At 41.4% G+C, this 24538-nt stretch overlaps 1 protein-coding gene across 2 annotated transcripts in view; it reads right to left on the bottom strand.

The window, feature by feature from the left end:
• Lgi1 (leucine rich glioma inactivated 1) overlaps window positions 1-24061 on the bottom strand; it is a 38744-nt gene extending 14683 nt beyond the window's left edge. The window contains exons 1-4 of one of the 2 annotated variants that reach the window (XM_070021233.1): window positions 23494-24061; window positions 22962-23033; window positions 5059-5130; window positions 4895-4966 (exon numbers count right to left, since the gene is read on the bottom strand). In XM_070021233.1, the coding sequence (XP_069877334.1) occupies window positions 4895-4966; window positions 5059-5130; window positions 22962-23033; window positions 23494-23708 (431 nt within the window). In that variant the 5' untranslated portion in view covers window positions 23709-24061. The remainder of the gene's footprint in view (window positions 1-4894; window positions 4967-5058; window positions 5131-22961; window positions 23034-23493) is intronic. The other variant, XM_070021232.1, reaches the window with a different exon arrangement.
• Between the last annotated feature and the right edge of the window lie 477 nt (window positions 24062-24538).

Raw genomic sequence — 24538 nt, 5'->3', positions numbered from 1 at the left:
ATACCTCCTTCCTTCCTTCCTTCCTTCCTTCCTTCCTTCCTTCCTTCCTTCCTTCTTTTCCCTTCCTTCCTTCCTTCCTTCCTTCCTTCCTTCCTTGCCTCTTTCCTTCCTTCCTTCCTCTCTTCCTCCTTCCCTCCCTCCCTTTTTCTCTCTCCCTCTCCCTCCCCCCTTTCTTTTTTTGTGCTAGTCCTTGAACTCAGGGCCTGGAGACTATCCCTGAGCTTTTGTGTTCAAGGCTAGTATTCTACCACTTGAGCCATAGCTCCTCTTCCAGCTTTTTGTTGGTTAATTAAAGATAAGAATCTCATCGGGGCTGGGAAGATGGCTCAGTGGTAGAGCTCTTGCCTTGCATGCCTGAGGCCCTGGGTTCGATTCCTCAGCACCACATAAGCAAAATGAAAAAAGCCGGAAGTGGCGCTGTGGTTCAAGTGGTAGAGGGCTAGCCTTGAGCTGAAGAGCTGAGGGACAGCGCCCAGGCCCAGAGTTCAGACCCCACGACCGGACCCCCTCCCTAAAAAAAAAAAAAAGAATCTCATGGACTTCCCTGCCTGGCTGGCTTGGAATCAGGATCTTCAGATCTCAGCCTCCTGAGTAGCTAGGATTACAGGTGTGAGCCACCAATGCCGGGCTCACTCACCTTTTTCTGAGAGCTAATTTTTTTACAGAAGAAGAGTCTTACCTTACAGGTAAGATAAGTATATTTAAGTAGTTTTTTTTTTCTTTTTTTGTAGCTCTATCATTCAAACTCAGGCACATACTAGACAGTCTACCATTGCCATATATTTCCAGCCCTGTAGTAACTTTTAAGTTGTTCATAAGTAACTCTAGAAGACCATTCTAATGAAACAGATGTATATAAAAAAGTGAGATAAGTTTAAAGTGATATAATTTTAAAGTGATATGTTTATTGTTCTTGACACAGTTTGAATATTAAACTGTAGTGGAAACAAATTGGATCTAAAAGTCTAAAAGTGTACATTGAATTCCTACCTCATATCTGCAAAGTAAGAAGTTGGGGGCGGGGAGGGGGGAGGTGGCTCAGTGGTAGAGTGCTTGCCTTGGATGCATGAGGCCCTGGGTTCGATTCCTCAACACCACATAAGCCGAAAAAGCTGGAGTGGCGCTGTGGCTCAAGTGGTAGAGCATTAGCATGGAGCTGAAGAGCTGAGGGACAGTGCCCTAGCCCAGAGTTCAGGCTGCACGACCACCACCAACAACAACAACAAAAAGAAGTGGGTGTATGTGGGGGCTCTTATCTTCAGGATCTCTTCATTCTCTAGTCACATTTACTGTTCAAATCATTTCTCAGGGAAGGATCTAATCAGCTCAATGAAAGCTTCTGGTCAAGCTATAACTTATATGGTAGAGCCATTACTAATGTCTTGCCAAAGATCTTGGGAAATGTCTGGCTTTACTGCTGGCTGAGTGGGGAGTGGCTTATACTCAGGGTTGCCTTCATCTTGAAGTGCACCTATGAGGATGGTGCTATTGTCCTCCTCTTTCCTCCTGTCATCTGGAAACTATGATGTATTTAGAGCACAAAACAGCTTTGTAAACTCTTCTGAAGGGTATGCAGGTTAGAGGGTGAGGTAATCATTCTCTGCTTGATCATTTGCCTTTCAATTAGGGAAAGGGGGTCAGAGGTGGAGAAAAGTGCCTTTGCTACCTAAAAACTTAAAAAGGAAACTAATGGCTCATACAAATGCTGAATTTATCAGCAGTAAATAGTGGGAAATGAACTTGGCGTACAAGCAGCAGAGGGACATCTGGGTTTCAATTACTGCCTTTTCCATCTTTTCCTTAAAAGGAAGAAAGGAAGACAGGCAGGAAGGAGAAAAAAAAGGAAGGAAGGAAGGAAGGAAAGAAGGAAGGAAGCAAGGAAGGAAGGATAGAAAGGAAGGAAGGAGGGAAGGCAGGCAGGCAGGCAGAAAGTAAGACATGAAAGAAAAGAGGCAAGATGGAAAGAAAATACGAAGGAAAGAAAGCAGGAAGAAAAAAGAAGGAAGGAAAGAAGGAAAAAAACAGGAAGGAAAAACGGCAGACAGGCAGGCAAGCAGAAAAGAAGAATGAAATGTGCCTTGGAGAACAGCATAATTAGAAGGAGAATAAAACATGGGCATACACTCACATAGTGAGAAAACACTGGTTTGTCTAATTCCTCTCTCTAGAATGAACTTCTCCACTGTGGGGCTGTATCGTACTCATCCCTGCGGGTCTTACTCCTTGTAAAGTGCAAGTCACATCATAGAAACTGTGTAGAAGGAGCCATATGGTACTGTCATTTTTGTAGATGGAAACTGTCTAATCAACCTAATAAGTATTAAAGATGCTGGAGACCTAAGATCTCTGTTTGTTCAGCCTCAGCCCGTTCCCTCACCATACCTTCATGCCGCCAGTACCAACTTGGAGAGGTGGGACTTCCTTTTCATTCTTTTTTTTTTTTTTTTTTTTTTTGGTCGGTCGTGGGGCTTGAACTCTGGGCCTGGGCGCTGTCCCTCAGCTCTTCAGCTCAAGGCGAGCGCTCTACCACTTGAGCTACAGCGCCACTTCCGGTTTTCTGGTGGTTTATTGGAGATAGGAGTCTCGCGGTCTTTCCTGCCCGGGTTGGCTTTGAACCGTGATCCTCAGATCTCAGCCTCCTGAGTAGCTAGGATTACAGGCGTGAGCCACCAGCGCCCGGCTTTCCTTTTCATTCTTTGTATGACTCCTACAATTTTTGTCTCTCACTCTTTGAAGGCAGTCTTTGGTGTTCCTTTGATCTTGAAAGTTTCTAGATAGGAAGCACAAGCTATACCAAGCTGTCTTTCTAGTCTCCATACCACTAAAACAGGGACTTCATTTGCACCACAGTTAAATTCCTATTCATTTGATAGGAAACAATACTCTGTCGTCAAGCAAAATGTATGATCTTCTATATGGGGGTATATAACATTTTCTTTCTTCCTTTCTCATTTTCCTTCATTTTCTCTCCTTCTTCCCCTCTGTCTTCATTCCTTGCCCCTTTCCCTTCTTCTTTTTCTTTCCTATGACGTAGAGAGTACATTTTCTCTTGTTCCCTGTAGGAAGGTTGAGTAAAGGTCTAGGCCTTTGGGCTGGAAAGGGTACCCCTGAGTACATGGAGTCCGGGTTCCTGGAGAGGGCCTTGTATTCTTTCTGCAGGCCCCCTGATGCCAAGTATCAGTCTGGGACCTCTGTATATATGTGAAGGAAACAGACCTCAAATTGAAGTCATGCTTATTCATTTCTCCTTCCATATACTTACTGCTTTTGTTTACTTTTGTCTGGAGAATGAAGTTTGGCAGTGTTGTACTCTTTGATAAAACTGCATAACATTTATCCTGTTAACAGTCATATTTGCACCTTTTTTTTTTGGTCGGTCGTGGGGCTTGAATTCTGGGCCTGGGCGCTGTCCCTCAGCTCTTCAGCTCAAGGCGAGCGCTCTACCACTTGAGCTACAGCGCCACTTCCGGTTTTCTGGTGGTTTATTGGAGATAGGAGTCTCACAGTCTCTCCTGCCCGGGCTGGCTTTGAACCGCGATCCTCAGATCTCAGCCTCCTGAGTAGCTAGGATTACAGGCATGAGCCACCAGCGCCCGGCCATATTTGCACCTTTTTATATAGCTGATACAAAGGGCAGCATTGCAGATGATGTTTTTGTTATAAAATGGCTATACATAAAAGCCATGAAAGATACAATTTAGTAAAGTAAATCAGGCCATTAACTTCCCCTTTCTGCAAACCAATAAGCAAAAGAGAATGAGGTCTAGTTCACTTACAGGATGACTGATGTGGCATACGGCATACTGGAACATCCCCTGGAGGGCAGCTCTTTCTGTCTGCTCTTTTCCTTTGCTACATTCTAGGCCTAGAACAGAGCTGGGAATCCAGTGCTATGAGGGACTAGGGTAAGGTTGACAGAATGACAATGCTACATAGAACTCTTACATCTTTAATTCTAATGAGACCTAGAGTAGGCACTTGGGTAATAGTCACCAAGTGGATGAATAGCCAATCAATCCAATCAGTACAGAGATGCTTTTATAGTTCCATAACTCACTAGTTCATTAGTTATATATTCCCTTCATGATCTTTTTTTCTAATCTCTTACATGGGAAGATGTTATGCCTCCAACTGTGTGTGTGTGTGTGTGTGTGAGAGAGAGAGAGAGAGAAAGAGAGAGAGAGAGAGAGACAGACAGACAGACAGACAGACAGACAGACAGACAGACAGAGAGGTAGAAGAAACTAGAAGAAGCAAGTTGTAGAGTTCATGTTGTTAAAGGTTCTCAATCTCCTTGTTATGCCATTTTAGGCTAGATAATTCTTGACTATCCTGTTTAGGAACAATCCTGATCTCTACCTACTAGATGCCAATTACATTCCCTAGTTGTGACAAGTGAACATGTCTCTAGATATTGCTAAACGTTCCCTGGGAGACAAAATTGCCCCCTGTTAAGAACGACTACTATATTAATCACCCACTGATAAATTTATAAAACAAGTTGGTTAGGTACCCTGTAGACATTGCCTTTGGCTATATTCATTTTAAATGTATATAAAGGTAGATTTTATACAGAAAAATCCCCCAGCTAATATCAAATTAGCAGTTAATATCAACCATAATTATCTATGAAGTGAGTAATGATGTAGATATAAAAAAGTTATTTCAGTCATATAATTTCCCTGCTTTCGCTCGCTTTCTAATTATGGCAGTTTAGGCTAAAAATATTAATAGTGATCAATTTCCTGAGAATATGCTGACAAATGACAGAGAGAAAGAGCACAGCATGCATAGAGACAAATCATTTGGGTTCTTAAATTTTCATAGACACTCATAGCATGGTGCTTTTACTGCATTAGCAAGCGTAAATAGTAATAACAATATACATACTTACAGGTGAATTAAAGACTTGAGTCCCCGGAAGGTATGTCTTGAAATGGACTTGATGTTATTATTCTCTATGAATCTGCAATAGGTTATAATACATTTGGTCAGACAGTTGCAGGAAGTTGAGAGAACCTGTCTGGAATCATTTGTAATTTTTTCCCCCTTACTTACAAATACTCTAGATGTGGAAGACCAATAAAAGCATCATCACTGATCACATCAAAGGAGTTCGATGTGAATAACCTGCCCCCAAAAAAAGAACATAATGAAAATGGTTAAACTGACAGATTGACAGTCTTTGCTGCTTTTATCTCTCAGAAAAATGAATAGGGGTGTTGAATGTAGAAAAAGATCTGAATGTCTGTTTTCTACAGTGCTATTTATATAGAAAAGCCTTTGCAGCCTTTCTTATTCCTAATTATCTTCTCATCAAAGGCTGGTTGAAGGTTTTGGGCCCCACACATCCCCAGTGACAGTTGTCACGTGCCCTGAGAAGCATTCTGAGTTATAAGCAGAGCAGATAATATCAGAAGATGCAGCTAAATAGACATTTTTGCAGGCTATCATGACAAAGACTGTAGAATTTCTGGAACATTCATTGCTAAAACAATGGTGATTTGGGGGTTTAATCCTGGGAGACATAGTAAAATTTAGCTCAATGCCCAGTGGTACTGAGTTATTTCCTACCTCATTGACACTTCCTTGATGAGCATCACGTTCATCCACAGTGAACATCAACCTTCTTTTTTGAGAATATGACAGACTAAAGATGAGAACTAGTAAGACTTGGGGACAGTCTTAGACCATCATATTACCAATGAGTTGGTAAAATACCTTCACAGGGACAAATTTGTCATTTCAAAATTTACAGGCACTGTTTTCAAAATTACTGATGAAAAAGCAACTGTCCCCATGCTTTGTTGAACTCTTTGGACAACTTCTCTGAACAAAAGGCTTAAAAGAGGGGCCTTAAGCCAAATAGTAGGCTTGTCTACTAGATAAATTAGTGATAATATAAATATAAATAAAATAATATAATACATTAATAATTCTGGTTTTTGTTAGTAAACTTGTGATGTTTACTTTTGAAGTTTAGACATTAAATATAACTCTTTACCTCTGCCTGCTAACCAGGGGATTACAACTAGATCTCACTTTCTGAACTAGTTTGAATTACATTGAAACTAGTAAGTGATTTGACTATGAGTTGGTTTCTAAATAAGCAGGAGCTGGGCACAAATGGCTCATCCCTGTAATCTTAGCTACTCAGGAGGCTAAGATCTGAGGATCATCATTCAAAGCCCAACCTGGCAGGAAAGTCCATGAGACTTTTTTTTGCCAGTTATGGGATTTGCACTCAGTTCCTGAGCACTGGCCCTGAGCCTTTTTGGGCTCAATCAAGATAGTGTACTACCACTTGAGACACAGTGCCATTTCCAGCTTTTCCTGAGTAGTTTATTTTGTTTTGTTTTGTTTTTTGGGTCTGGTCGTGGAGCCTGAACTCTGGGCCTGAGTGCTGTCCCTCAGCTCTTCAGCTCAAGGCTAGCACTCTACCACTTGAGCCACAGTGCCACTTCTGGCTTTTTTCTTTTTGCTTATGTGGTGCTGAGGAATCGAACCCAGGGCCTCAGGCATGCAAGGCAAGCACTCTACCACTGAGCCACCTTCCCAGCCCTCCATGAGACTTTTATCTGCAATTAGCCACCAAAAAGCTGTGGTTCAAGTAGTAGAGCACCAACCCTGAGGGGAAAAGCTAAGGGATGTGCTTAGGCCCTGAGTTCAAGTCCCAGGGCTGGCATAAAAAAGAAATAATAATCAAGGGATGAGGGACATCAGGCTGCTAGAGATACATTGCAAATGAACTAATTATCTTGAAGCTGAAAGATAGGCACATGAGAGTGAATTTTTTTGGGGGGGAGTCTGTCATGGGGCCTAAACTCTGGGCTGGGCACTGTCCCTCAGCCCTTCAGCTCAAGGCTAACACTCTACCATTTTAGCTACAGTGCCACTTCTGGCTTTTTTCTGCTTATGTGGTGCTGAGGAATCAAACCCAGGGCCTCATACATACAAGGCAAGCACTCTACCACTGAGCCACCTTCCCAGCCCTGAGAGTGAATTTTTATATAGAGTTGAAATATCTTCTATAAACAATAGGAGTGGTGGGGTAAGCCAAACAAAATGTATTTTTTCCTAAACCATCAGTCCAGGTGTGGTGTTAGATTCACTTCTAATTCTTCTCCCCTCTGCTGTCACAATTTCATATTCAAGTAATTTGTTAGGCTTCAAAAAGCCAGCACTAATGAATTGATTCACATCAGAGCGTCTTGTTATTGAAGCAAATTCAAGGGTTCATGACTTTTTATCATAACTGTGCTCTTTTCACTTTATGGTTCTTAAAAGCATCTTGATGCTCAGCTTTATTCCAGTGTAAGTTGTCAGCCAATGGTTCCACAGGCTCCAGGGTTTTTATCCCCTTCTGTACAGGCATAGAATAAAGTAGAAATTGGTATAGACAGACAGGTGCTTCCTACATTCAAGAATTTGAAAACTTCCCTACCATTAACCAGGAATACCATCATACCTCACTCCAAGCTGCCAGAAGAAAGAAATAGCTTTCACCCTTAGTTCCTCTATGGTAAACCTCTTGTAAGACAGGGGCAAGTGGCTATTGGTGAGCAGAACTTGCCCATGCATGTCTCGGAAAGAAAAGAAAGGATTTCCACCAGTTTTGTCTGCAGGTTCACTGCTTATCCCCAGCACCTGTCCCATAATGAATACTGCATAAATATTTGTTTATCAAAGAAGAATTCATTTCATAGTAAATTCCAATCATGACTAGACCAAACATTCCTCACAGCAAGGACTTTACCCTTATTTGTTTTGTATGTCCTCAGCTCTAACCACAGTTCTTGCTTAAAATAATGATAGTTGGAGCCAGGCACTTGCTGGTGGCTTATGTGTGTAATTGTAGCTACTCAGGAGGCTGAGATCTGAGGATCATGGTTCAAGCCAGCCCAGGCAGGAAAGTCCATTAGATTTTTTTCTCCCATTAACCACCAGTAGACCAGAAGTGGAGCTGTGGCTCAAAGTGGTAGAGCAGTAGACTTGAGCAAAAAAGCTCAGGGACAGGACCCCAGGCCCTGAGTTCAAGCCCCATGAACAAAAACAACAACAAAAGTTTGTTGGAATATATTTCAAGGGCCAAAAATCTACTAAAATCTAGTTAAAACTATAACCACATGCAAAAATATAGGTCAATATATGAACAAAAAAATCCAGAACACAATAAAGTATATCTTATATGATTTCACTTACATAAAGTACAAAAAGTAGTAAGACAAATCTATACTGGTGGAATTTAAGGTAATGTTTATTCTTGGAAGCTGGTTCTAAATAGTACCAAGGAATACTTTGGGGTCTTGACCTGGTAACAAGCCAAATGCTGATTATAAATGTGTTTATTTTGTTAAAAAATTGAGAAGGATTCAGGATATGCACCTTTTTATGTATATTAATTATATTTCTATAAAAAGCTTCTTATGAAATCACAGATTCCTATAGTGTCCTACAAAAAAGGCAAAACAATAATCTTTATATTTTAATGGACATTCAGGGATTTTTCTTTTCTTTTGGTGCCAGTCATAAGGCTTGAACTCAGGGCCTACGAGCTGTCCCTGAGCTCTTTTGCTCAAGGTTATCACTCTACCACTTGAGCCACAGGTTCACTTTCCACCTTTTAGTGGTTAATTGGAGATAAGAGTCTCATGGCCTTTTTTTGGGGGGGGGGTCAGTTGTGGGGCTTGAACTCTGGGTCTGGGTGCTGTTCCTCAGCTCTTTGGCTCAAGGCTAGTGCTCTACCACTTGAGCCACAGTGCCACTTCCAGATTTCTGGTGGTTTATTGGAGGTAAGAGTCTCACAGACTTTCCTGCCAGGGCTGGCTTTGAACCACGATCTTCAGATCTCAGCCTCTTGAGCAGCTAGGATTACAGGTGTGAGCCATGGACTTTTTTGCTCTGGCTAGCTTTGAACCACAATTCTTAGATCTCAGCTTCCTAAGCTGCTAGGATTAGAGGCATGAGCTATTGCCACCAGGCTTAGAGAAATGTTAGATTTGGGTTCTATGATTTGTAATTGAGTCAGATTCTGTTCAGGCATCCTATTGGCCTTGATACAAGCCATATTGGTCACACACAACAGACTTGTGGCACACCAGCATGGCTATGTTTGATGCTACCCAACTTCTCTCCTTTTCTGTGGATTATTTTGGTAATAAATACTTAGTTCTTCCCCAAATAGTCAATCCCTAGGTTGAGCAGCATACTGTGGTCCAAATAGCATGACTTAGAAAAGTGATTTGGGCTAAGATGATATCCTTAAGAGCAAAGGAAATTCCTTAGGGTTGAGTTGGATCTATGGCAGGCAAGGCGTATGTGCAATGAACATCCAGGAGCAAAAAAGAATATGGAGATCTTACCAAAAGAAATGTGGTGGCATAGGACAAGTGCTTATAACTGAATCAGGTCCTAAGTCAGTGTGCAGCAATTTTGATTGCCCTGGGAATCACCCAGGAAGCATTGAAAATCCTGACAACTCATTTCCACCCTCAAGGATTCTTGTTAAATTATCTACCTGGAATGTGGCCCAGGCTATTTCAAAGCTCCTGGAGACACGGACAGCCTCCCAGGTCAGTTCTAATAATTCCTTTACCAAGATGACCAAGGTCTCTTTGCTCCTAATAGCAGTCTGACTACAACAGTTGCTGTGAGGCCTTGAGGGGCTATGAGTTTTCCTGTCCCCATCACTACACATAGCAAGAGCCCTCAGCGAGTCAGCTGTAACAATCATCCTCACAACAACATCATGTACATTTGTTTATAGTTTGAACGGCCTTGTTAGCCTGAACAGAGACCAAAGATTTTGTAGACTTGCTAGCAACCATCTTTTTTTTTTTTAAATGCTGGTCCTAGGGCTTGAATTCAGGGTTTGGGTGCTAACCCTGAGCTTTTGTGCTCAAGGCTGACACTCTACCACTTTTTTTTGGTGGTTAATTGTAAATAAAAGTCATGTGGACTTTCTTGCCCCAGCTGGCTTTGAACCATGATTTTCAAATCTCAGCCTTCTGAGTAGCTAGGATTACAGGTGTGAGCCACCAGCTAAATGTAGATGGCTTTTAAGTCTCTAGTACTTTATGCAAGCTTTACCAAATTATCTGTCCAACTCTGAGTATGAAAATGTCTGTCTTAAATCTTTACCACTATTTAATATTATCATTGCTTCTTTTCCTGTGAAATCATGGCCTCTTTAATCCATTTGGAGTTCACTTTAATATATCAAGTGAGATATATCCTTGATTCTTTTCTAAATATTTATCACCAAAGCTTTTAGTTGAATAATTAATGTCTCTCCAACCTGTGAGTGTTGCTCATCCAAATGGCTGTTATTGTGGAGGTTTTTCTAAGGATCAAATCTTGGATTTATTGATTGATTGACTGATTCATATGTGAAGTCAGTGCCTTGCACTTGCTAGGCAGGTACTTTACTGCTGAGCCATGCCTCTGGACCCCTTTTTTTTATTCCCACTGCTTCTAATCTATTGTTTTAACTTTCTATTATTGTTTTTTCCCTTATTTATTTTGGATATTTAATGAATTCAGTACTCAGTTGTATATTTTTGTTCTGTGCGTAAAGCATCCTGCAACTTTGATTTAGAAGAATCTTAAGTTGTATACTTAATTTCAACAGTCATTTAGAATAGCATTTCCTTTTTAAAAAAAAGTTTTCATAAATCTATCATTACTATTACATTGTGATCAGAAGGTTTGACCTCTAGGACGTTTGTTAACCCTGGTTCCTCTTCCAGATGCCCACACATGCCTGTGGATAGAGCAGAGCTCTTCATCAAGAACAGCATGTTAGCACCAGGGCTGGAGGTTGTGAGGGAGTTTTTGGTTAAACGAAAACTCGATTGAATGAATTTACTCCCAAAGGAGCTTTTGAAAAGCGGATAGCAGTGTGAGCACACAGCTCATAGCTCAGAGGGAAATTGGCGACAGGAGCAGAGGGTCTAAGAAGGAAGATCTGGCTAGGGGTTCGAGGCCTTTGTAAGTACAACTGAAAGGCCATAGACACGGTCCAGAGTGAAAGGACTGGGAACACACTTGTATTGGTGTGGCTCTGACAGTGATTTCTAGTCTTGCCTCTCCCAGAGGCCAGGGAAGAAACCTATAAAGGAAATCAAGAAATCTGACTTGTTGTTGTTGTTGTTCTAGTCCTGGGGCTTGAGCACAGAGCCAAGGCAGTGTCCTTGAGCTTTGTTTCTTTGCTTACTTGAACCACAGTTCCACTTCTGGCTTTTTTTTTTTTTTTCTGATTAATTGGAGATAAGAGTCTCATAGCCTTTCCTGTGTAGGCTGGGTTTGAACTGCAATCTTCAGATCTCAGCCTCTTGAATAGCTAGGGTTGCAGTCATGAGCCACCATGCCTGCCAGAAGCCGGGCATGCTTGGGTTTTAAAGCCTGTGTGTTCTGAGCATGCCACGTCTCCTTTATATTGTAATGTAAGGGGGCCATGCTGGACAGTACTTGAGGTCCCATTTAGGTTTAAAAGAATGTGAGTCTGTACTTGCAGCACTGTAGGCTTCAGTTGTGAAAGAGCAGGCATGGCAGTATTTTGGGGGCAAGGAGGCTGGTCTGCAGATGGCTGAATGTGAAGGAGTGCCATCTCTACTGAGAACATGGTCTCAAACCAGGCTGGTCACTGGCCTTGTGCCCGGCCCCCAGCTTCAGTGACATTCCTTCAGATCCTCTCAGGCAACATCTCCACTGCCATCAGAATTGTCATTGGCCCATGAAAAATCTACATCTCTTCTACCCAGATCAGGTTCTCCTGGCTATGGAGAAAGATGGTTTAGGAGACTCCCACACAATTCCTCCCGCTGTGAAGACTATTCTGGATAAAGAAGAGTGAGCAGCCAGCAGCCAGTTGTCACTTAAGAGGCTACAATTTGTTAGATATGAACTAGAAAATAAATCTTGTAGCTGCCACTTGTGCTTATCTGTCAAGACATTATGTAGGTGAATCTGTTCCGTTGTCTGTTAAAATAGGAATTACAATAACAAAACAACTTCTTGAATATATATTATGTGAGATACATAAACATCGCCCTGGTGTTTCTACCAAAGAACATCTAAGCAAAGAACACAAGCATAAAATATCAGCTAGATGAGCTTTAGATTTAGCAAAGGATCTTAACTGGACTGTTAAGGAAACTCAAGATTTGGATGGGCACAGTCTTGTTATTAGGCAGCCACGGGAAGTGTGCGCAAATACCAGTAAGTACTCTCCAAGGTATATATGGGTCAGGATATATGAGTGTATATGTATAAATGACAGAGCACAGAACATATGGCATGCAAGCTGTTGAAAGATACAAAGGCACAAGAGAGGCTTGGCAACTTGTGTAGAACACTGCCAAAGTGATTCAGACCCTCTGCTTGTAATCTTCTTCTTTATCCAGAAGAATAGGGCTGGCTGAATGATAATTAATAATAGGTTGATGATTCACTTTGGCTAAATGCACATATTCTAAATGTATGTGCCATGTGAATAATCTACATTTGAATATTTAAAAATACGCTCTTCAGACAGGGAAGCATTAAAATGAGAGGCATCCGTGCAAGAGTACATTATTTGATAGGTATTTTTGACTCTCATCCTTGAAAAACAGTTTTCAATGTAATTCAACTCCTCTTTAAGTATACTACCACCTCTTCAATCTGAATTGATTGGAATAATTTGCCTCCACATAAATCTAGAGTGGAGGAGGTATTAGAAATCTCTCTCTCTCTCTCTCTCTCTCTCTCTCTCTCTCTCTCTCTCTCTCTCTCTCTCTCTCTCTCTCCCTCCTTTCCTCTCTCCCCCTCTCTCCCCTCCCCTCTCCCCCTCTCTCTGTCTGTATGCCAGTACTGGGAGTCAAACTCATGACCTGGGCACTGTCCCTTAGCTTTTTCTCTCAAGTCTGATGTTCTACACTTGAGCTATACCCCCACTTCTGGCTTTTTTGGTGGTTAATTTAAGATAAGAATGTCACCAACTTTCCCACTCAGACTGGCTTTGAACCACAGTCCTCAGCCTCCTAAGTAGCTAGGATTATAGACATGAGCCACCAGCACCCTAATTACAGATGAAGAAACAGGTCAGCAGAAGGTAAGTAAATTGACAAAGGTTATTTCTTTTGTCAGTAGTGGACCAGGATAGGGATGTAGATTTTAGACTTGTAGGGATCTCTTGGGCATGGATTTGTGTCTTGATTTTGTAGGCTACTACCTCTTGCCTCAGGACTCAAAGATTTTTTTACTGGAGTTGACACACGTGGGCCAACAGCTCACTTGGCCGATGTTTTTGTAAGATCGTCTTCTGTCTGCTCCTGGAACACCAGGAAGGTGCTAGGATTTTATCTAAAGCCTGTCTACACCAGGGCTCAACATTAGCTACAAGCATCTCACTTTAATCCTCAAAGGACTGCACTAATATTGGCTTTATATTCTCCACTTAAAATACAAAGAAAACCAAGGTGAGAGGGGAAAAGTAATTTGCAGTCTGTAAGTGGCAGAATTGGACTCCGGCTTCAGGCCTAGTCTTCTGGCTAGAACTGGTTAATCCATGAGTGAGGCCAGCTTCCTTTAGTACTTTCAGCTCTGCCCAATTGCTGCTGCAAACCAGAGCAGCCTTGCCCAGTATTTCCCAGAATGTATTCCCTGGAATACAACAAAACCTTCCAGGGACTGAGAGCTTAGTGTGGAAAAAAAGTGGGAGTAGAGTACATTTAAGAAAGAGGGTTAAGGAAATTTACCAGGTTATTATTTTTTTTTAACCATGCAAATCTTTTCTGTCTTTAAGTAAATTTAGACTTTTCAGAAGAAAATTACCTTTGAAATAGGCAAGTTTGGAATCTTATTGATAACTGGATCCTTTAATCATTGGGCTGTGCATGAAATGAATATTCACTATGAGGAAACTCCCTTTTAGACCCAAACAGAGTGTACATTGTGTGTACAATGTACATACACCCATGCACACTGGTTCTAGGGCTTGAACTCAAGGCCTGGGCCTTGTACCTGAGCTTTCATGGTCAAGGCTAGCATTCTACTACCCAAACCATAGCTCCACTCCTGGCTTCTTTTGGTAGTTAAATAGACATAAGAGCCTCATGGTCTTTCTTGCCAGGGCTGGCTTCAAACCATGATCCTCAGATCTCAGCCTTCTGAATACTTAGGCATGAGCCATGGTGCCCATCTCAGATTACACATTTAAGCTCAAGAACCTTTTCCCGCCTGATCAATGTGCTACAAGGGACCATCTACTTCTCTGCAAGAAGGAGGATCTACTGGGATGCCCCTAAAGAAGACCCCGTCAAGCTACTTAATCAGGTAGAGAATCTGGTGCTGAGACCGGAACCCCAGATATTACATCAACGAATCCATGCCAACAAACTTGTTTTTAGTTGTTTTCCTTATCAAGACACATAGTCAAATTTCTCTTCTAGGATAGAGGAGATTACCTGCCTATGCATCATTATCTAGCCCTTCTAGATCAAGAGAAAAGTCTAAACAATAAATACATACAAGTATCACATGCATCCATTTCCAAAGTATTTTCTATAGAACTGATAGTAGGGCCGAAAAATGAAACAGCTTTAAATAATTGCAGAGAGTTTTCGATGCCAAAGTGCATTACATTGTAAGTGGCCAGTCAGGGTTTCGAATGTGCAGTAGCTCTAATTTAGTTGAGCACAGAACTTTATTCTTTTGAAACAAGTGTTCCCTGGGATACAGATTTAGAGAACAGTAGTCTAAGGTGTAACTTTAAAGTAAATAAGGTCTTTTTCTTTTGCTCTGTTTTGTCCCTCTTCTTTCTTTCTCTGACTCTTTCCTTAAGCAAGGAGACCAGAACGTACACATACAAATGAGAGTGGAATCCTAGGGAAACTAGAAGTTCTTGCCAGCAATGCTGCAACCCTTTCAAAGCGCTTTGAAGCTCCTTTTCAACCATTGTCTCTGGGAATGAGGACACATTCCCCTCAATGCCCTTGTCAATGGCAAAGGATTGACCCTTGGAGAGGAATTTGATTTGGGGAACAAAACTCTGCAAAGCCAAGCCCAGTGATTTACCACTCAAGGAGGAAGTCAACAGAACTGTTAAAGCCAGGGCCGGCTAAGGGTTTGAACTTCACCTCAACTGCTATTAGGGAAGTTTCATGGGGGACTTCAGTACTTCATCTAGGAAAGTGGAGATGGTCATATACACACTGCAAATGGTTATGAGGGCTGGGATGTGGCTCTGTAGGTAGAGCTCTTTCCTAGTATGTACCAGGACCTAAGTTTGATCTCCACCACTGCAGGGAATGATCACAGCAAAAGGGTGATCATGATGATGAAATAAAAATATGAGATAAATTAGTTGCTTAGAACCAAACAATATACAGTGCCCAATGTCCATAGTCAAAGCATGCCTTGGATGGTTTACATACTATCCAACATTGGTAATTCTAAGAAGACTCCAAAAGTCTTATCTATGGAAATGTGGGGAAAATCCAATGCTATTCACAAAGAATTCTCTGTTAAGTCAAGAGGAGGTAGATATTATGGTTCAAGGCCATCCCAGGCAAGGGCAAAAAAGTTAATGAGACTCCATTTCAACCAAGAAGTGGGGCATGAAGATAGGTGTCTGTGATCCAAGCTATGTAGGAGGCCATCAGGAAGAGGATTATGGTCTGAGACTAGTCTAGGCAAAACCAGGACACCTTATCTGAAAAAATAAGTAACTCTAAGAAGGGCTGGAACAGAGCTCAAGTAATAGAGCATCAGCCTAGCAAGCATGAAGTCCTGAGTTCAAACTTCAGTATCACAAAGAAGTATGCATTTGTACATATTCATTTTCATTTGTAATTTTCAGAGAATCTTTGCTTTTTAGTCACATTTTACAGAGGTAAGTGCCTGCCAGTTTGCTATGTCCATACGCCCAACAAGTCCTCTTTAATGTTTGCTCCATGGAAGGGATATTGAAATGCTGTCTGATCATCAGCCACGATTGGGAGTCCCAGTAAGATCCATTTGGACTATATTAGAGGTTGGATATTATATTATTAGTCTATCAATAACTTTATAATAGTCAACTTTATATTAGGAGGCTCCTTCAATTACCAATCAAATTTACTTGTTTGTTGGAACTGACAGAATAATTTTGTTCTTTCTTTAATGAGCCATTTTCTATATTATATAAAATAAATTTATAGAAGGGAATATACTACAATAGAATTTTAAGACAGGAGGAAATCTTAGGTATAATTGATATAATTTAATATGAAGGTCCTTAAATGTCAAACGATGTTCATCCTATTTAACAGTCTACTCCAGATTCATCTTTTCTCTGAAAATATTTAGGAAAACAGTGACCCACCCCCCCATCTCCATGGACTGAATTTCTATCACCAATAATTAGCAGGAGCTAAAGATACCATTTTTAGGAAGACATATATTCTCTGTCTTAACTCAGTCCCCATTGTCTCCTGCCCAAATGCGTCTTTCATTTATCTTACTACCCAACTCTCATTAGCACTTGAGTTTGAGAGCTATAATTTCTGTCTCTGGTATTTAATTCATATGAATGCTGAGGCTTAGTGATATTTTGTGCCCTATTAAATATCAAATAGCTCACTGGTGTAAAAAATGGATTTAGAGTCATGTTGCTTGACTTTTAGTTTAGGCTTATTTATATCCTAAACAAAAGACTACTCATTGAAAACTAGCCAGTGTTCATTATTTTTTTTTAAATCTGACATGTTTTACAAAATGTGGTGCCAGTTATTTTCTTTATGAAGTAGTGAGAGATTTTTTTAAAAAGGTAAGTAGTCCACATTTCTTTTTTTTTTTTTTTTGGTCCGGTCGTGGGGCCTGAACTCTGGGCTTGGGCGCTGTCCCTCAGCTCGTCAGCTCAAGGCTAGCGCTCTACCACTTGAGCTACAGCGCCACTTCTGGCTTTTTTTCTTTTTGCTTATGTGGTGCTGAGGAATCGAACCCAGGGCCTCATGCATGCAAGGCAAGCGCTCTACCACTGAACCACCTTCCCAGCCCCTCCACATTTCTTATGAGAGGTATGATCGTGAATACTTCTTATTTTAAAAGATTTCGTAGCAGATTCTAACAGAGACCTAGGTATAGCTCCACTGAACTTTAAAGCTGGGATTGTAGGTAAACACAAATTATACAGTCAAGACACTAATCTGATGTTACAGTGGTTCAAATTAAAGTGATTTTCTGCCTTATAGTAAGAGCTAATGTTCATGGAGTTACAGGAACTGGGCTGTTTGTGCCCCATTTCACTTAATCCTTACTGTAATCTTGCACCACAGCTTTGGTGGTTAGTCTCCAATGTGTACATACAGCTACCAAGGCTTGATGAAGCTTGTTCCAAAGCATACAACTAGCAAGCAGCAGTGTAAATGTGAAATCAAAGTAGGAAAAAAGGACTTAAACAATGAGTCTCAGGAAAGGCTTAAGGACATTGCTTTTGAGATTCTGGAAATGTCCACAGAAGAAATTTGAAGTCCTAACTTTCTGAGCAAATAGGTCTTTGGGACTCTGGTTCACTTTCCCTCTTTCCACCCTATTAGTTTATGTGACCTCAAATAGGTATCCCAAACCTAAGGAAGGATTAACACACAACCAGGACTTTCCACTGATAGTAAAACAGAGTCTTCGATGGACAGTGCATGGATTCAACAAATACATAGGAGCAGAGTCTGGATTTATGGTGTCTAGGCTGTTTCCCAGCACCATGGTCTACTGAGGATCCTCCATGTTAGACTTGGGACAGATACAAGCACAAATGTCCTAGAGGGTGGCAGGGAATACTACAAACAACAGAGAAGTCGGTAGACTGTGACAGTTCAGGTCACAGAATGAGATATTTCAGTCTAGTATGGATGGAGCTGGAGGGTGCAGAGCATGGAGGTAATGTCAATGCTGTGAGTGAAAACTCTGCCCCAATAGAAGTATGCCAAGTGCTGTTCACACAAATCACGGTGCTCAGATTTTCTGTGTTCATAAGGACCATTAAAGTTTTCCAAGCACAAAGGTGACACAGGAAAGACACATACATGGTGATGGAGGTGGCTGGGACAGGAACTGAAGGTTGGGAGGGGGGTGTGGAAGTTGTGCTGACTGTGCTTCAATGAGCTTTGGCGCTGGGGAAGAGGAGGAGGAAGAGGCACTAGTGTCTCACGCTGTTGCAGAGGGGACTTGTCCAGCTGGAAGTGGGTATGGATGTACAGGGGCCTGATAGTTGGGCTTCTTGATTGAGGAGGTAGCAGGATGAAATGTGCTTAGGAAAAATAAAAACAACCAAAAAAAATGTTGTACACAGCTACCATAATTAATTATGAAGTTACCAATCAAACTTCTGGATCTTGGGCAAAATGTAGACAAAGTAACTTATTGAAAATTTCCTTTTCAGTCCATCATTGTGAGAGCATCCACTAGGCAAAACCCAGAATATACCTATCTATGTACAACCAGTTAACAACTTCTCCAATACCTCACAGCTGAGTGGTATGGCTTCTCTAGTCACTGAAGAGCACCCAGCTTTTCTCATACTTGTCAAGAGAGATAGAGCTTAGTACTAGTGGGTCATACAGTAAGCCTAGCTAGTCAGAAGGCTGAGATCCATGGACTATGGTTCAAAACCAGCGGGGTTAGGAAAGTTCATCAGACTCTTATCTCTAATTAACCAGCAAAGTGGGGGTGTGGCTCAAAAAAAAATCTTTTTTTCTTTTTTTCTCTCTCTCTCCCTCTTTTTCTGCCTTTTTTTTTTTTTCCTTCTGATTCTGGGGCTTGAACTCTGGGCCTAGACACTGTCCCTGGCTTCCTTTTGCTCAAGTCTAGCAGTCTACCACTTGAGCCACAGTGTCATTTCTGGTTTTTCTGTGGTTAATTGGAGATAAGAATGTCATGGAAGCCGGGCGCTGGTGGCTCACGCCTGTAATCCTAGCTACTCAGGAGGCTGAGATCTGAGGATCGCGGTTCAAAGCCAGCCGGGGCAGGAGAGACCGTGAGACTCCTATCTCCAATAAACCACCAGAAAACCGGAAGTGGCGCTGTAGCTCAAGTGGTAGAGCACTCGCCTTGAGCTGAAGAGCTGAGGGACAGCGCCCAGGCCCAGAGTTCAAGCCCCACGACCGACAAAAAAAAAAAAAAAAAAAAAAAGAATGTCATGGACTTTCTTGCTCGGGCTGGCTTCAAACTCTCACCCTCAGATTTCAGCCTCCTGAGTAGCTAGAATTACAGGTGTGAGCCACTGGCACCCCTCTGGCAATTTCTTTAAGGTAAGATAGGCCATGATATTTTCCTCTTGACAATTATTTTCAAGGACTGAATGATTAAAGCCTTGTAAAGATGGGCTTATTTCTGGTTCATTCTATTTTGCTTTTTGTTTTAGTTTTTAATTTTCTGTGGTTATGGATTTATATGACAATTGTGGATTTATTTTAAAAAATTGCTATTTTCTCCCTAGAAAATAAATTCTGTACTTCAAATAAGACCAAATCTCACTGGAATAGTTCCCCCCTCTCCACCTCCTGGCCATATCAATTCTAATAGGTTTCTCTTTTTTATTTTAACTTAATTTTTCTGAGTATGATACCAAAACTACCCTTGAAATTCACTCCCTGCAAGGAGAACCCTCTTAGGAGTTGCAGGAAGCATATTCATTAAAATGCCATCAACCAACAGCTATGTGGCAACATTTTATCCTCTTGACACCAAGTCTTTGCCTGTCCTGCATCACTGTGGACTTCAGCCTACAGCTGTGCCAGAACAGGCTGGAATGTGTGAAACATACACCTCTTAATTGTGATCACTGAAAGTACCACTGTCATTCCTAAGAGCAAACTAGAGCTCAGAATCATTCTGATTCGTTACATTTCTGAACTGGCCCTGTAAAAAACATGGATAAAATTGCATTTGCTTGGAAAAGGGTTGTGTGTGTGTGTGTGTGTGTGTGTGTGTCTGTGTCTGTGTCTGTGTGAATGTCTGTGTGTGTGTGTGTGTGTCTGTGTCTGTGTGTCTTATGTGTGTCTGTGTGTCTGTATGTGTATTTTAAAACCATAAGTGAGATAGAAAATGTTTTTCACAACTAATCTGAGAAATTTTTATTGGATTGTTTTTATTCTTTCTCTCCTTTCCATGCAGTGTGGGCTTTTGTTTTTCTTGTTCTCCAACACAAACTGCCAGCCACGGCCTACCCGGATCTCTTCTGAAACACTGTGTAGAATGAGGTACTATGTATGTTTTCCTCTGTATCCCAGGCTGACCTTATGAACAGTACTTCTACAGAAGGGCTTGAGGATGCATTTGGGCCATAACTACATTCTCAGATGGCTATGGTAAGTGATAGGAATGGGATCTTTCTTTTTCCTTTCAAGAAACAAACAAAAAAAAAATGAGAAGATGAAACCAACTGCCTTCCACATGGATCCAACAGAATTGATTCCGAAGTTTCTCTCTTGGCAAACTAAGGGGCATATTTGAGGTCTGTGGATACAAATGCCATTATTCATAGCTACTCCCAAGCAATAATGGATGAGATCTAGGCCCCCCAAAATGGTAGCCCTGGGCTCTTAAGGTTCCAGAGGCAGATTGGCAGTTAAAGTGGGGGTTCAAGGGCACTGGATGGCCTTATCTCACTCTATCTGTGGTACAAGTTTTCCCACAATTATTATCCGGTGATATAGCTCATATTCAGATCCTTATTGTTACTTTCCTACTCAATGAAAATGATCTTGTTTGACCTTTCCTTGAGGATAGAAGGAATCAGGCAGGGAGTGATGCGCAGGATGTGTGGAGAACAAAGGCCTTAGGAACAGGATCCTGGTGACTAGAGACCAATGTTGACCCCTGATAGTTTTACCTAAGATCAGCATGACACAACTGAGGTTGGCCAATGGGAGTTAACTGAGGACATTGAGGGCAAGACTGCTCGTCCTTTTGTTATTTCTGAAACCTGACCTGCTTGTGGAAATAAGGGTTGGAATGTTCCATAGGAACTCAGAGCATGGGACAGAGGGGCATGGCACACACTTGGTGTGGGCTATTTAAAACCCATCCCTTGGCTTCCCTCTGTGATTCTAAATACATGTAATCACATTACCATGCAGCAGCCGGGTTCTATTTCTACAACACTGCCCAGCAGGGTTTGTCATGGCCGCACCCACCCAACAAAAATAAAGCTAACTGTTTACATAGATCAATTCAGGTTTTTGATGTTATAGCTCATGTACATATAATGTCACAATATAAGTAGTTAGTTGTATAACTGAGATTTCTTTTAAGACTTGATCTATACTGGGGAGGGAGGTATCTGGGTACACCAAAAAGATACCTTTTAAGCGACCCATTTATTTAACCAATAACCAGCATAAGGCCAATGTATCACTTTCTCACGTATAGCAAATTCTTATTCTGTGGGAGGATCCCAGCATTACTGACTTCTCCCTTCTCTCGACTAAAGACTATCATTTTTTGATTTGTTTAATATATTCACACTTATTGTAATCACACTACTGGCCCTTGGGAAACCCCTTGAGAATCATCTACTCAATTGTTGACTCCTCAGAGACATAAGCTTGGGGAAGGACATAGCCACAATTGTTGCATAAGTTGAAACATTCAATCAAGTTTGCAAATCTAATGAAATAGGCCACCTTTAGGATTTCATACAGCCCAAGCAATAGGTTTAGTGACTTGTAGGTTTTTTTCACCTTTACATCAAAATGAAATTCCTTGACTTTTATATAACATATAAGGATTTTCTATATGCCATGCCAAGAATTTTTCTTATTCATCTCCGATAAGAACTCTTCAAAATGTGTATTGTCTCCATTTTACAGAGAAGGAGACTGAGGCTCACTGAGATTGAATCATTTGATCGAAATTACATGTCTAAGATCTAGTGAGAGATAAGGTGAGATTTCAGTTCCCTCTGGGCTCTCCAATTTCAGTTCCTTACTGCTTAGTGTATACAATCTCAAACAGCCAAAATGGCCAAGTAAGGCAAGAAAGCAAGCAAACCCAAACCCCAAAAAACAAGCAGAAAACTCCAGTCCTGAATCATGCTGTTAAAATACTCCAAACTCAATGCATCGATAATTGACTAATTTGCTTTAGCTACCAACTCAAGACTGTTGTCGGATACTACTGGGACCTCTTGACCTTTCCCCCATGTGATATTGCTCTAACCAGAACTCCAATTGCCAGACATTACACATCTGAACAAATTATACATGTTACATTATGCCTATGAAGAGATCTGATTTCTCAGCCAAATATATATGTATATATATATATTAATATGTGCAGGCACAGACTAAATATGTGATTCCCCTGTGATCAACTCAAAACACATAGTGGAAAGTAATCCTGTGCACTAACTCAAAATTAAATATATTCTTTCCTTCTATAAATTAGATGAGATGAGAAAGCAGTCTCTTGAGAAATGATAGTTTAAGGAATTACCTAGAAAGAACTGAAGGTTTTCTTTTCCCCCCCTACATGCTAAATCACACAGAGTAGCAGCCTGCACCAGATTCTCTGGCGGCAACATCTTGAGCGCATATGTTATATTGGGTTCTGCATTGACAAATGTGAATAAACTCCAGAGCAAAAATCACCAAAGTTCCCAAGTTAAAAATGAAAGTCAAATAGTGCTATGGGATTGAGATTTTTGTCACCACATTCCAACAACTTCACAAATAGCCATTAGAGTAGACAGCCTCACAGGTTAGCACATTTACCATGGCAAGTAGCAACCTGCACCATTGGTGGGAAGTTAGAAGCAAACCTATCACCTTTCCTTCTGCTGATCTTTCTCAATTAATAGCATCACATGTGACAAAATCAATATTGAGCTTGTTTTTACTAGAAACGCTTATCCCACTATATTCCAAAGAGTCCCGTTGTACTATTTATCATCATTAGCCCACTATGTATTAAAAAATAATCATGATACAAATATTTCTCACAAGAGCTGCAGCGATGGTGTGAATAAAAAACTCCCTTCGGAGATTTCAGTAAAACCCGATCTCACAAAGGATCTGAAAGAAAACAAAACACACATGAAAAACACAAAGACAAGAGAGAGAGAACGAACCTTATGTTAATCCAGTTTAGCATCCAAGTCACTATTTTTACCCTATTTTATGAAGTACGATACTGCTTCTTCCCAGGTGAAGTAAGAAAGACAGATGAAACTGCTACAGGTTTCTCATATGAATGCCCAGGGAAATGCAGGGCAGCAGTGGGGGGGGGGGGTGTCTAAGCATGTTCAGTAGCAGTTCATCAAGAATCAAAAATTTGGAAATGCAGCAAAATGTTAAGGCTGTCAAATGGCCAAGCATGCAAGAGGAATCTCTCTCTCTCTCTCTCTCTCTCTCTCTCTCTCTCTCTCTCTCTCTCTCTCTCTGCCTTTCCATCACTATATACAAATCCCCAGATCCACAAGCTGGAATTTTTTTCAATCATAAAATTAAATATCAAAATGCTTACGGGCCTTACAGTGAGATAACATCAGGAGGCACGGAGCGAGGAATGGATCTGGCATTCTCACATAAAGCATTATCTTTGGTACAAGTACACACGGCAGGGCATTTTGGCTTCGCTGCTTTCTTCCCTTCAGTCAGCAAAAGCGCAGATAAGAGACATAGGAAATAAGCAATTCGTTTCAGGGGGATGCAGACATTTGCCATCCTTTTGCTTCTTTCTGATTCCATGCAGTCGAAAAAATAGCCCCACACATGAACAGATCTTCTGGAATTCAGAGGGTGCCTGGGTTTGTTCTCAGAACAGGTCACATAGGAGTCCACCCTTTCTTCCTCTCTCTCTCTCTCTCTCTGTCTGTATCTTGGCTTTTCAAAACAGGGACCTGCAGCTGATTCGTGAACAGCTCCTCTCTCCTCTCTTCAGCAGTGCACTGCTCGGGGTGGGGGGGGGGTGGTGGGGAGACCTGTGAGGTGCTGTGAGATGGGAACGATCCAACTGCTGGAGGAAGAGAGCCGCTTGCATCACCGGCAAACGCCGAGCACAGAGCAGCCTTCGAAGGCAAAGTGATGTAACAGAAAAATAAACAGCTTTCTGCTTTCACCCGGAGGCCCTTTAATTGTTACCCAAAATAGGACAGGCATTATGTCTTATTAGTGGGTGGGTGGGCGGGAGGGTGGGCGCAGTCATCTTGCACAGGATGGCAGCAATCTCTGGGAAACCTCTGGGAATTTGCTTTGCTTATAGCAAACAACCTCAGTAAAACTAGCTTTGGGGAGCCAGCCTTGGCTGGGGGGTGGGGGTGGGGATAAAGTTAAATGAAAGTCTCTCTCTCTCTCTCTCTCTCTCTCTCTCTCTCTCTCTCTCTCTCTCTCTCTGCAGGATTCATTTATCTTCTTATTTCTTGCTCAGTCCACCTGGTCAGAGGTATGATTAAACAACAAATACAAATGTATGGAGGAGACTGAGACTTTCATGGGAGGAGGTGAATGTGAGGAAATACATTTTTGATAGGTATCAAGTGTCACAAATTATGGATTTTCATAATCCCCCCTCGATGCAC

This window comes from Dipodomys merriami, unplaced genomic scaffold, assembly GCF_024711535.1.
Source record: "Dipodomys merriami isolate MVZ:Mamm:240054 unplaced genomic scaffold, mDipMer1.0.p SCAF_14, whole genome shotgun sequence".
NCBI lineage: Eukaryota > Metazoa > Chordata > Mammalia > Rodentia > Heteromyidae > Dipodomys > Dipodomys merriami.
This window is presented reverse-complemented; position numbering and strand designations above follow the sequence as displayed.